The 14,196-nt window shown below is 40.2% G+C and overlaps 1 protein-coding gene across 1 annotated transcript; it reads right to left on the bottom strand.

Annotated features, from left to right (window-relative positions):
• Positions 1 to 921: 921 nt before the first annotated feature.
• Positions 922 to 8,225, bottom strand: npas4l (neuronal PAS domain protein 4 like). Its single transcript, XM_051652353.1, has 9 exons — positions 7,965 to 8,225; positions 7,472 to 7,635; positions 7,240 to 7,382; positions 7,050 to 7,146; positions 6,736 to 6,970; positions 6,529 to 6,638; positions 6,261 to 6,396; positions 1,780 to 2,741; positions 922 to 1,649 (listed from the first exon to the last, which is right to left on the bottom strand). Exons 1-9 carry the CDS (start codon positions 8,039 to 8,041, stop codon positions 1,621 to 1,623), a joined length of 1,953 nt encoding a protein of 650 aa, XP_051508313.1. The 5' UTR covers positions 8,042 to 8,225; the 3' UTR covers positions 922 to 1,620.
• Between the last annotated feature and the right edge of the window lie 5,971 nt (positions 8,226 to 14,196).

Raw genomic sequence — 14,196 nt, forward strand, 5'->3', positions numbered from 1 at the left:
TTCATTTATTTATGAATGTTCAGTGATGCCACTTGCCATGACCATATTTGGGCTTCCTTGTCCTCAGTGTGTTTCGTGAACTTTGATCGACAGCGCCATCCAGTGGCACATTTACACACATGTAATCTGCTGCAGTGACTCTACTGTTAAACACACAAAACACATCTCTTATTGCATTTCATGGAAACATTATTATTAATCCTGTGTGAGATTATTCCCATCTATCCACAATAATAAAATGATGTCAACTGCCGAGATTGTTTATATATATATATATATATACATTGTAATTATTATTTTAAATGACCCAAAAGGCCCTTTTTGTCTCTGCAATAATTCTGCAATAATCTGTTCATTCTGTGAATATAAAATATTGATGTACCCATCAAACCTTGTCCTTTAAATAAGAGTTTATAGGCTGTATTTCCTTCATATCAATCTGAAATGAGTTTGAAATACTGTGTACATGTGTACATATGTCAACGGTCAACTACCGCATTACAACAGTAAGTCACCGTTTGCGGATACCTTACAAATGAATGCGGAGAGCCGTAATGTGACCTCTTGTAAAACATTAGTTTATCGTAGTAAAGTCCACACATAAATATTGTTTATTGTAAAACATGATTAAGATTAGACAGGTGTCAGTTAATGAAGTGATGAACTGCTTCCTCACACAAGCAGTTTATTCAGCACACTGAAGCATCTCCTCCATAGACATCTACTCAAAAAGAACGTCCTCGTCTATTCGCCAGTGTACCGCTATAGAATGTGTATGGGAGCGCCGAGTTATGATATTTTAGGATAAGCTTGTAGGCTCCCCTAGAAGGGTTCTGACTGAACTACAGTCTCAAAAGAGGCTTTTAAGATCATTTTAGGATGTGTGTGTAATTCATGACTGTACAGAGTGTTTTAGTTTTCTTAACAACTTTATTTACTGTACATTACAAAAATTAAACCAGCAAAAATATATAAATAAACCTTTTGATTTACATGTTGACTCTAAACATTAGAGACCTCTGACGTGGAACAAATAGAAGGCCGATTCTTCATGTCACTGCCACAGAAACATTGGTACAACACTCATATGTAGAGCAAAATGTCTCTCTGCTTAAATCATGTACAATTAATCAATTAAAATAAACTACTGAAAATAAATTTACAACAAAACGTTCTACAAAAAAGTGTATGAAAGAATCCGTAACCTTTATGTGACGAGGTAGCTTGTTTTACTTCATTTTTATTTAAGGTAATATTTTCACCAATTTTTCATAGTTTTCAGTAACAACAAACTTTATATGTGGCTTTACGTCTTCAGCGGAGCACAGAGTAAGTGCATAGTAGCTTATTTTTACATGGTGTATAATAACTGAAATTCATGCAACTGTGCCACAATCAACACATGGATGGAAATATTCAGCTGTGCATGTATAAAAAAAAAGAGTGTGTTGACATGGTTAATAATTCAGCAAATTCACTGAGTATTAAAGAGGTGTTGTAACTTCACCGAGACAGTAATATGTACTATTGCTGATGTTAAGAGTTTTCCATGCAGTCTAGCCACTGGCTGCCATGGCAATATGCCATACTGGGGTTCATTCTGTAAGTCACAGACTTCCTTTAGAACATGGATTCTTCAGTAAGTCCATCTGGAAAACAAAATATACTTTAGTGGCACAAATACAGTATTTATAATACACTTATTGTTCTAATATTCTTTTTTGTTCTGACACTTTAATAAGAGAGTGAACTGAATCTTCATCTGAAGTATGTGATTACCTTGGTTGACGGCGTCATACAGACAGTGATTGAGTTGATGCAACTCAGAGAAATCTTCACAGCAGTCGTGTGTGCTGATGCCCATCTCTGATGAGAACGACTCCAGGGGTCCCGCAGCGAGAGTCTGAAGCTGGGCACCTGTGCCCGCCAGGACTCCCTGCAGCTCATTCCAAACACAGTCAGTCTGTTTCACTGAGATCACATTGAGATCTCGCAGAATGCTCTCTATGACTCTCTCATCCAGCAGCGGCTCGGGTCTGGGCAGGTATGAGGTCGCCGGCGGCCAGCAGAGGGGGACGTTAGCAGGAAGTGACTCCAGTGCACCATACACGTCGAAGCTGCTGGCGAGTGAGCGGATCTGACGGGCGAGGATGCTGATTTCATGCTGTTCCGTCGGGCTGTAGAGGAAGTGTCTCTCGATGCTGGGCGATGGCTCTGGGGTGAGATCCTGCGGTTCTGAGTGAGCGCTGGAGCGCCTGTGAGTTTGGGTCAAAGGAAACAAACTGAACTCCTCCGTATGGAGAATGCCATCGGGCTGATACACGGGCACCAGATGGGTGTCAGTCACACAGACGGGTAGGTGACTGGACGAGTCACAGTACAAGTGAGATGTCAAACTCAACGCACCAAAAGGGAACGCCTCATCATGAGAACTCGCGGGAGAACTCGCCGAGAAGTAATTATCCGATTCAGAAGCGGAACTCCCGTCACATATGAGCTGCACAAACGGACCGGATCCTTCAGAAGAGTGAGAGGAAGTGGGGCTGTACGGGGGGGTGGAGAAGAATGCGGGCTGGTCTTCAATAGCGACAGATGAGCTGCTGTATTGATCAATGTTCTCGGAGACTCTCGGGCTCTTCCTCCTTGACCTGTCGCTCTCTCTGTGTCTCTTCGGTGAGCGCTCGAGTGTCAGACACACACTGCTGTAGAGTTTCTGTCTGAGATACACAGCTTCTGTTTCACTGTACAAAACAAACATCAGTCAGTAATGGTGTCAGTAAGTGTGTTACTACAGAGAACAGTTCCACATACAGACATCAGGGTGACTAAATACATACATTTTTCAGTGAACTATACTTTAACGTTCTTCTGGAATGTACTGAAAATGTGTGTTGTGCCGCTTCTTCAGGGCGGTAATACATTAAAAAGAAAAAATATTTGAAACAATTTTAAAGTTATTTTTGAAGGAATATTCTGGGTTTAATACAAGTTAAGCTCGGGAACCTGGGTATCTCAGCGAGTATTGACGCTGACTATCACCCCTGGAGTCACGAGTTCGAATCCAGGGTGTGCTGAGTGACTCCAGCCAGGTCTCCTAAGCAACCAAATTGGCCCGGTTGCTAGGGAGGGTAGAGTCACATGGGGTAACCTCCTCGTGGTCATGATTAGTGGTTCTCGCTCTCAATGGGGCGTGTGGTAAGTTGTGCGTGGATCGTGGAGAGTAGCATGAGCCTCCACATGCTGTGAGTCTCCGCGGTGTCATGCACAACGAGTCACGTGATAAGATGTACGGATTGATGGTCTCAGAAGCAGAGGCAACTGAGACTTGTCCTCCACCACCCGGATTGAGGTGAGTAACCGCGCCACCACAAGGACCTAGTAAGAAGTGGGAATTGGGCATTCCAAATTGGGAGAAAAGGGGCTAAAATTGTTTTATATATACAAGTTCAACTCAATCTACAGTATTTGTGTCATAATGTTGATTACCAAAAAAATAATTGTAACTCGTTGCTCCTTTTCTTCAAATGTGTGTTCCAGTGAGGCACTTACAATGGAAGTCAATGGGGTCAATCTGTAAACATTAAAATACTCACTGTTTTCACTCACAACTAGGGCTGTCAATTTAACGCATTAATTTAGTGCGTTTCATTATATTAAAAATAACACGTTTAAAAAATGAACAATTAATTATGCCCCCTGACGCATATGTAAATTCCGTAATAAAAGTACGGATTTTCCTACCATACGAGCAAGTCAAGCTTGAAGTACATCTGTTTTTATGAGCTGCATCAGTAGATGGCAACAAACCTCACAAGCAGCACAAACACAGAATGAGAATCGCTCACTGAGGAGGAAGCACAACAGAATACAGGTTTGCACTACTTTTACCTTGACACAGCATCCTAAAATGTGCCATTTATGATGCTGAATAGCGTGAGACGCTGCTAATGCATCCGTCTGAGGCACAAAGAGCGACAATTAAAATATTGCAAAAAGAATGCAAGAACGTGAACTGATATGAGAATAAAACAAACAATATATTGAGTTCCTAAGCCACTTTTTGTATTGTCTAATCAATGCTTTATTCATCTGCCACAATAATGCAATTTATTTCAAACTGAATTTCAGTCCGTATTATATATTTATTATAGGCCCCACATATTAAATATACAGTACTGTTCAAAAGTTTTAGGCACTTGTGACAAATGTTGCATAGTGAGGATGTCTTCAAAAATAATGCCATAAATAGTTTTAATTTATCACTTAATGTCATACAAAGCCCAGTAAACATAAAAAAGCTGAATCAATATTCAGTGTGACCACCTTTACCTTTAAAACAGCCCCAATTCTCCGAGATACACCTGGACACAGTTTTTCTTGGTTGTTGGCAGATAGGATGTTCTTGGAGAATTCTCCACAGTTCTTCATCTATTTAGTCTCAATTGCTTCTGTCTCTTTATATAATCTCAGACTGACTCGATGTTCAGTGGGGGGCTCTGTGGGGGTCATGACATCTGTTGCAGGGCTCCCTGTTCTTCTGTCTATTTAGTCTCAATTTCTTCTGTCTCTTTATATAATCTCAGACTGACACAATGTTCAGTGGGGGGCTCTGTGGGGGTCATGACATCTGTTGCAGGGCTCCCTGTTCTTCTGTCTATTTAGTCTCAATTGCTTCTGTCTCTTTATATAATCTCAGACTGACACAATGTTCAGTGGGGGGCTCTGTGGGGGTCATGACATCTGTTGCAGGGCTCCCTGTTCTTCTGTCTATTTAGTCTCAATTTCTTCTGTCTCTTTATATAATCTCAGACTGACACAATGTTCAGTGGGGGGCTCTGTGGGGGTCATGACATCTGTTGCAGGGCTCCCTGTTCTTCTGTCTATTTAGTCTCAATTGCTTCTGTCTCTTTATATAATCTCAGACTGACACAATGTTCAGTGGGGGGCTCTGTGGGGGTCATGACATCTGTTGCAGGGCTCCCTGTTCTTCTGTCTATTTAGTCTCAATTGCTTCTGTCTCTTTATATAATCTCAGACTGACACAATGTTCAGTGGGGGGCTCTGTGGGGGTCATGACATCTGTTGCAGGGCTCCCTGTTCTTCTGTCTATTTAGTCTCAATTGCTTCTGTCTCTTTATATAATCTCAGACTGACACGATGTTCAGGGGGGCTCTGTGGGGGTCATGACATCTGTTGCAGGGCTCCCTGTTCTTCTGTCTATTTAGTCTCAATTGCTTCTGTCTCTTTATATAATCTCAGACTGACACAATGTTCAGTGGGGGGCTCTGTGGGGGTCATGACATCTGTTGCAGGGCTCCCTGTTCTTCTGTCTATTTTGGCTCAATTGCTTCTGTCTCTTTATATAATCTCAGACTGACTCGATGTTCAGTGGGGGGGCCTGACATCTGTTGCAGGGCTCCCTGTTCTTCTGTCTATTTAGTCTCAATTGCTTCTGTCTCTTTATATAATCTCAGACTGACTCGATGTTCAGTGGGGGGCTGTTGCAGGGCTCCCTGTTCTTCTATTCTAATCTTTTCTATTTGCAAAATTAATGTTTGTGAGTCTAACATTTATATTTCCTATTGACACACTAAAGCTGAAGATATAAATAACCATCTTAAAGACAAATGCTTTTGTGTAACATCTGATGTGCCTAAGACTTTTGCACAGTACTGTATAAATATTTGAATTATGATGCTTTTTTATATGAATTATCTTTATTTGGGGGCCTTTCTCAGCAAATAATGATGTATGCGATTAATTAATCGGCATGTCAAGTAATTAATTAAATTAACATTTTTAATCGATTGACAGCCCTACTAAAAACACATTTAATGTTTATGTCTTGTGTGTATACTTTTGAAACAGTGAGTATTTTAATGTTTACAGATTGACCCCATTGACTTCCATTGTAAGTGTCTCACTGGAACACACATTTAAAGAAAAGGAGTGACGAGTCTAAATTAATTTTTATGGTAATCAACATTATGACACAAATGCTGTCGATTGAGATGAACTTGTACTGAACCCAGAATATTCCTTTTAGTTTTCATGAAAATTAGTGTATTTTTTTTTAATGCAATAATTATTTTAAAAAGCAGTAAATTGCTTGTGGTTGTGCTATTTAGGATTATATTCACAAAACAGCACAATCGCTTCATTAAAAGAGGCACTTGATAATGGTAGGCATCATTCACTGAGCTGTTGATTCAACAATCACTTAATTGATCAGTAGAGACAGAGAAATAAAGATTGATCACCTGATCACGAGGTTTGTGCAGGTAATCAGTTGTTTGTCTGTATCTACAGTTGCCCGTGTGTAAATCCAGAGCCATGACAGATCTTTACACTGCAGTCTGACAACCAGCTGCACTTCTGAGACTCCATCATCTTCTACTGTAGAGCACAACAACAGAACACACGTGATGTTTCAGGACAGATGAGTGTCTCATGCCATGATGAGTGTGTGTTCATGACAGTTTCACCCAGTTATATCTGAATCAATCATTTATGTTTCAGTTGACTCACAAAGACACTTGTGGCAGGACGCACTGACTGTGAGGTCATCAGGGTGCAGGAGGCGGTACCATGACTGACCAATCAGATCTTCTGTAGAGAAACCCAGGTGGAAGACGATGCTGAGAAAACAATGACACATTTCACGATGAAGCGAAATCCTGTTGTTATTCCACACTATTAAATAGATTCTCTCGTGATATGTCAGTGTGTTCACACCAGTAGGGGGCGTTAGTGAAGCTCATATCTGCTGTGTGGAGAGTTTGGAAGCACATGGAGTCGCTGTGAATCTCACTGTCCTTCAGTCTGTCTGCTGTGGGTGTACAGAGAGCCACAAACAGCGAGGAGTTTGGAGATCCGGCCTGGAAACGCCCCCTCACCATCATGGAGCAGCAGCTGCCGAACTGGATCCGGAACGCTTTAGATGTTTGCATCCGACAAACAAAACTGCGCTCTGAGAGAGAGAGAAACGAAATTAGAACCTGAACTGACAATAACACCAGATTGAAATATTTATTATATGCATTCATTACCTGCTGAAGTGTTGTCTTCTCTCAAAATGACTTTCACAGTTTCCACATCATGAATGTCTATCATGTCATAGAACGAGTCTGCTTGAAGAACATCCACCTGAGAAGTGACACAACAGACTGTCTCACTTGACTCTTGAAACAGATGTAACACATACTGAACACAATATGAGCAGATCAAACACAATCTCACCATCGACAGGTCCAGATATTCACACACATTTTCAGACACATACACCAGTTTCCCTTCTTTGGTCAAAGCAACAATAAATCCAGGTAACGTTTGCAGGAAACTCTCACACGGGAGAGAAACATCACTGCTGTTCTCATGAAGACCTGAAGGGAGGTACAGCCGTAGTACACTTTAATGACTATCTAGTGAGCATTAATGGAGATGTGATTGATTGTTGAATGTTTTTGAGTACCTTGGAGCATCACAGACTTCCTGATGAATGTACAGATGAGAGACATGGAGTGCAGGTATGACAGCTGCTCCTGGTCTTCAGAAGAGATGGGCAACAGTGCCTGCAGAGTCCGGATCTCTCCATTGATGTGGTCTCGACGGGCTTTAGATGCCCCTTTAGTTGACCTGCATTACACCAGGACAGAGTCACATGAGTGTTTCTACTGAACACAACATCTGCCACAGGCCATAGAGAGAATTCATTCAGAGAATTCAATATACTTCATGCAAACATGCAAAATTCAACATGTTATTACAGATTCCTCTTAGAACCCTGTTTAATATAGATATAATTCGATATAATTACTCCATATTTACCACCAATGCACAGTAACATATGAACACTGTTTGTATCATCAAGAGCTCATAACTATCCAGTGCTCGTGCACGAGTTTAACGGGAGCTCGCCCTAAACTATGCGGTCGCGTCGCGTCGCTCGCGTTCAGTGTACTGACCTGAAGCGTTTACACGCGTAGAGAGTCTGATGACGCGCGGAGACGCGTCTTTCGCTCGTGCTGCAGCCGACGCTCATTCTCACAAATCTGACAGAAAAACAACAAAGTTACAAACTATAATAATGTCAAGTAGTTAATTTTTAATTAATTCAATTAATGTTTATCTTATAAATGCCAATAATGTTCCAAACCCGAGAGAGAGTGTGTGAGGTATGTGTGAGAGAGAGTGTGTGAGGTGTGTGTGTGTGAGAGAGAGAGAGAGAGGTGTATGTGAGAGTGTGTGTGTGTGTGTGTGTGAGAGAGAGAGAGAGAGAGAGAGTGTGTGTGTATGTGAGAGAGAGTGTGTGTGTGTGTGTGTGTGTGTGTGTGTGAGAGAGAGAGAGAGAGAGAGAGAGAGAGGTGTGTGAGTGAGTGTGTGTGTGAGAGAGAGTATGTGAGGTGTGTGTGTATGTGAGAGAGAGAGTGTGTGGTGTATGTGAGTGTGTGTGTGTGTGTGTGTGAGAGAGAGAGAGAGGTGTATGTGAGAGTGTGTGTGTGTGTGGAGAGAGAGAGAGAGAGAGAGAGGTGTGTGTGTGAGTGTGTGTGTGAGAGAGAGAGAGAGGTGTATGTGAGAGTGTGTGTTTGTGAGTGTGTGTGTGTGTGTGTGAGAGAGAGAGAGAGAGAGGAGTGTGTGAGAGAGAGAGAGACTTGCCTCTGACTGCTGCACGTGTGTGTGATGATCTGAGAGTGTCTTGTGTCTTTTATAGTCTCAGTGAGTTCAATCTGACACCCAAACTCGAAAAAAAAAAAAAAAAAAAAATCGTCAACATGATCTGCTATGACGTCATGGGTGGTGGTGGTGGTGGGGGGGGGGGGGCGGCATTCATTCTGAGATATTTTTAGTGTTGGAGTCTAAAAATAAGAAGACCACAAATCACACTAAATACGGTACAGATATATCTGATCCCATCAGACTTATAAACCATTAATAAGTCTAATTAAAACATGTTAAAATGTAATAATCTACATGACGATTGGATTATTTATTGATTTAATTATATTTTTATAGCTACAAAAAACCCATTAAATTACAAGCTGTAATACATTTACATGTAAAATAAATAAATGTATAAAAAATAAATAGGTAAATTATTGAAATGTTATGTTCTTTAAAATCTGATTTCAAAATGATACACAAAGTTTATGTGAATGACTTAAACTATGATGGATGAATCAGTAAATCACAAAAGAAAACTCTCAATGTTTCTATTTACTTCAAAACAAGAACACAGATTGTAATCATTCCCAATATTTTTTCTTCTTTTTTTTTTTAAATGACATTTTTAGAGAGTTTCACATCTGTCCAGAGAAACTGAAGATAATGTTTAATTATTTGTTCTTCTCTGTTTCATCAGGCAGGATGAATTAATGCCATCGTAAATAAAAGACAAACACAAATAAAGCAGACACTCATGTAGAATTATGTGTAAAGGTCAAAGGTCATCACACCCTGAGTGGATAAAATGCCTTTGAAAGATCTGACCAATCAAGAGGACACAATTCATCAGAGGGTCATACTTGGGAAATTCATAAAGAAAGAAAATAATGTATATTTTACTCCAAAAACGAAATGTTTTCTTTTAGGAAAAGTCTATAGTGATTATAATTTGTTTAAATTAAAACAATTGAAGCCCATGTCCACCTTTAGATTACTTCAGAAGTAATTTTGCTAAAAGCTTCAGAAGGTTTGATGTTGAACTGAATAAAACTGAGAGTTGAAGAACTCAAATACATGAATACTGATGACGACGACACATTAAACACATGGGCTGAACGCAGAGAACAGACTTGTGTTCTCATGAAGACAAGATGCCTTATAGGAACGAACTCAGAAGGACAGGAGGACGTAGAATGCAACTATTGTAAGCTTTGAGACATGCTGCGATCTTCCTGTTGCGTTACTGATCGTCCCAGTGTAACCGGTCCTGATTGACCCGCTCCAAACGGCTGGCTACCGTTACACCAGCATATTTACTGACATCGTCACAACAGAGACAGCATTATTATCATCACACCAGTCAGGTTTAGAAGGACTAGTGACACAGTAAAGAATAAAGTCTGTTAACACTCGTTTCCTCCATGTTTATAATTTACATTACATTCACACATTTGGCAGATGCTCTTATTCAAAGCAAATTACCGTGCATTCAAAATATACATGTGATCAAACTGTGTTCCCTGGGAATTGATCTTGGCGTTGCTAGCGTATGCTCTACCAGTTCAGCTACAGGAACGCCATTTCTTTTATCACTTTTAATTTTAATATAACTTTATTCAAATGATGCCCAACAACACAACAAATGTTGATGTGTATGACGTATGAAACTCTTGAGGAAAACACAATAAATGTTCTTCGGCTGCCACAGTAGTGCCGCTATGACTTCTAGGACTTCAAATGGATTCTTGTGCACAAGTAACCGTCTGATGCACCATCGATATTCGGCCTAATCGAGAACACATCCGGGTAATTTTATGCATTCTTTGTACTTGTGTTCTTGAGTATTGGAATTGAAGTTTGGCAGTGAGTGATGACGGGGAACGAGTCCACGAGAACATAAGAACCAACACTGGCCAAGTTTACATGCAACCAAATAATTAGTTTAGAATCAGACTGATAGCTCAGTCAGATTGAAAAGCCTTCGTGTAAACACAAAAATTATCCGATTGAGCTGGATCCGAATGAAATTTCCATCTGATTGAAGGGGGTGGTGTAGACCTGAAATGATCAGTTTAAAATAAAAATATTAGCCATGTAAATGTTTGAATCCAACTACTTTCTCAATCGTATTCAAAATACCTTGCGCTCATGCACAGAGATTCGGTGCATATATATGTTTATACATGATATTCTTCGTGGGAACCTACAAAGCAATGAAAACGTGCATTATTAAGGGTATGCAGACTCGCACTGAATATACTGCAGGGCACATACTGTATGTTCTTTCATGACATCATATAAAGCAAAAAAGAACATTGTGTCATTCTTAATGAAACTTTAAGCAGCAGATTACAGCAGATTACTTCACTCACTTCCTGACGTCTAAACCATAATTTCTAAAGCATTTCTTCTTTGCCATAGTGACAGTCGATCGTACATGAAAGATTAGGAAAGTAAATGTTAGAATATGTTTTACAAGATCTGATGCAAAGTGAACAGAGTAAATAGCCTAAACATCCTCCTCAGAACTCTTGTTAAATTGCACACGGTTATAGGCTTTGAATAAAAAACCTCAAAAATATCGATAGCCTATTAATAATAATATCTAGGTTTTAGACGTAGGCTATTTATATCGTGCAAGAGTAAAACTCTTCTTCTGACAGTTATTTAACACTGCGAACATTCCTTAACACTTTTTATTGATTCACACACTTAAAACAGAAAAGCAAAACATATATTCATAGAATCAACTATATCCCCCATTATTCCCTTACCCCCCTCCCAATCCCCAACCCCACTCTGACCCTCAACAAAATCCCTGTGGTCACAACTTGAGTTCCATGCACAAAAAAAAGAAAAGAAATATATATTTTTTAAAAATCACACACATTTAAAATTGCACATCTCTCTCCACTGCCCCTCCTCGAGAGTCCTCCAAAAAGGCCAAATAGCTGCCCCATTTTTTATTAAATTAATCTAAGTTGCCTAGCCTTCTATATGACATCTCCTCGAATGCCGCTACCCTCCCCATCTCTATGCACCACTCCTGAAATGAGGGCTCTCCAGCAGACTTCCATCCCCTAAGAATGATCTATCTGCTGATCATAACACCGGCTAGGACCCAATTTTTTATGCACTTATCCCCTATATTAATGACCGCCCCATTGCCTAAAATACAGAGTCTGGGGTAAAATGAAATTTGAGTGTCCAATACATCACACATAAAGCTCTGAACACTCAACCAAAATTCTTGGATCTTCACACACCACCAAAAAACATGTTGTGTCCCCATCTTCTGATTGCCATCGCCAGCAGGTGGGTGTGTCTTTAAGACCAAGCCTATGCAATCTAGAGGGGGTCCAATAGAATCGATGTAAAATCTTGAATTGCATAAGACACACCCTTTCATATCTAGATGTAGACTTGAAATTTTTTAGAATCATAGCTCACACTCCCTCCTCCAATACCAAGTTAAAATCTCTCTCCCATAATCTCTTGATAGAAGTTGAAGCTCCGTCCCCCAGACTCTGAATTAGCAGGGAGTAATACACTGATGCCTCATGACCTTTTCCAAAAGCAGTAATCACCTCTCCCAGAGTATCTGCCGCTTTAGGGGGGTGTATGCTACTCCCAAAAATAGTACAGAGCAGGTGGCGCAGCTGTAAATACCTATAGAACTGAGACCTGGGGATCCCAAAATGTTGAACCATATTTTCAAAGGATCTCAACACTCCACTCTCATATAGGTCACCGAGTGTATAAACCCCCCTCACAATCCACTCTGTCCAGCAGAAAGGGGACTTATTAATTCATAATTTTGGGTTCACCCATATGCTCGAGGCAACATTTAAATAAATGTCCAAATTAAACACTCTGGACACTTTTGTCCATACCGAGTGTAAATGTGAGATAATGGGGTGTAACTTAACTTCTCTGGTTAGTTTAATAGAAAGGCTTTGCAATGGCGAAATATGGGCAAGAACTTCCTGTTCAATACAAAACCAGGGAGGGGCTCTTTCAGGTGGAAGCGACCAATGAGCCAAATGTCTGAGACCGAATACATAATAATAAAACAAAATCTTGGGTAGGCCTAGCCCACCTTTGTCAGTCGGACTATGAAATGTAATCTGGGACGTTTACCATTCCAAATGAAGGACTTCGCTATGCTATCAAATTGCTTGGAATAAGAGAGGGGGACATCTACAGGGAGAGATTGTAGCAGGTAGTAGAATTTTGGAATACAATTCATTTTAATAATATTAACCTTCCCAATCATTGATAAATGTAATGAAGCCCACCTGCTGACATCGCTCGAAAACCTTTTTATTAAAGAGTCAAAATTAACTCTGACTAAATCAGACAAATTTACTGGGAATAAAATGCCCAAATACTCAATGCCCTGTTTGGGCCACTGGAAGGCGCCCGACTGAAAAGTCAGAGCCAAAGCTTCGGATTTAGACCAATTCATTCTGTATCCTGAGGAATTAGAAAAGGAATGAATAATTCTGTGGAGGCAAGGCATGGATCTAGTAGGGTCGGAGACAAATAATAAAATATAATCTGCATAAAGCAGAAGCTTATGCACCACACTTCCTGCCACCACCCCTGGAAAATCTTCCTCCTTTCTTATCGTGACTGCTAATGATTCCAGGGCAAGACAGAACAATAATGGGGAAAGAGGGCAACCCTGCCGGGTGCCCCTATCCAGAGTAAAATTATCTGAAATTAATCCATTTGTTTGTACCGCCTATAAAGTAACTTAATCCACACAATAAAAGTATTCCCGAACCCGTATATTTCCAAAATCCTAAAAAGATAATCCCATTCTACCATATCAAATGCCTTTTCGGCATCAAGTGAGATGGCAGCGACTGGAGTCTGATCATTCGCCACTGACCACATGATATTGATGAGACACCTGATGTTTTCAGAAGAGCTGCGGCCCCGAATAAACCCCACCTGATCTATATGTATAAGAGATGTCATAACTTTACTTAATCGTTTAGCTAGAATATTTGACAATATTTTAATGTCTAGCTGGATCAGGGAAATTGGACGGTAACTCTTACACTCACTTGGATCTTTGTCCTTTTTAAGAATTAGACTGATCCGGGCTTGTGTCATGGTTGGCGGAAGCTTTCCATTCTTTAATGATTCTGTATAAACTTCTAGCAAAAGTTGAGCCATTTCTGTAGCATAAGATCTAAAAAATTCAGCAGCAAAGCCATCTGGCCCTGGAGTCTTGCCCGTTGGCAAGGCCTTAATTACCTCGTCAAGCTCCTCCAAGGTTATCTCAAAATCAAGAGAATTCTTTTGCTCATTTGTCAGTTTAGGGAGATCTAATGGTTCCACAAATTTTCTAATATCCTCATCAGTAGACGAAGATGTGGAACTATAAAGATCAAGATAGAAATCTTTAAAAGCATTATTAATATCAATGGCCAAGGTAAATATTTCACCACCAGCAGATTCCACAGAGGGAATGGTAGAAAAAGACTCTCTCTCTTTAATGTATCTAGCCAGAAGTTTTCCTGC

The sequence above is a fragment of the Myxocyprinus asiaticus genome, chromosome 23, assembly GCF_019703515.2.
Source record: "Myxocyprinus asiaticus isolate MX2 ecotype Aquarium Trade chromosome 23, UBuf_Myxa_2, whole genome shotgun sequence".
NCBI classification, from domain to species: domain Eukaryota; kingdom Metazoa; phylum Chordata; class Actinopteri; order Cypriniformes; family Catostomidae; genus Myxocyprinus; species Myxocyprinus asiaticus.

What these genes read in the sequence shown, in the direction of transcription:
- npas4l (XM_051652353.1), bottom strand. Translation starts at nt 8,041, where the DNA reads ATGAGCGTCGGCTGCAGCACGAGCGAAAGACGCGTCTCCGCGCGTCAT. An exon ending in GAAGTCTGTGATGCTCCAAG is followed by an intron (nt 7,383 to 7,471) that starts GTACTCAAAAAC and finishes ACCTCCCTTCAG; the next exon opens with GTCTTCATGAGAACAGCAGT. An exon ending in GTCCTGCCACAAGTGTCTTT is followed by an intron (nt 6,397 to 6,528) that starts GTGAGTCAACTG and finishes TGTGCTCTACAG; the next exon opens with TAGAAGATGATGGAGTCTCA.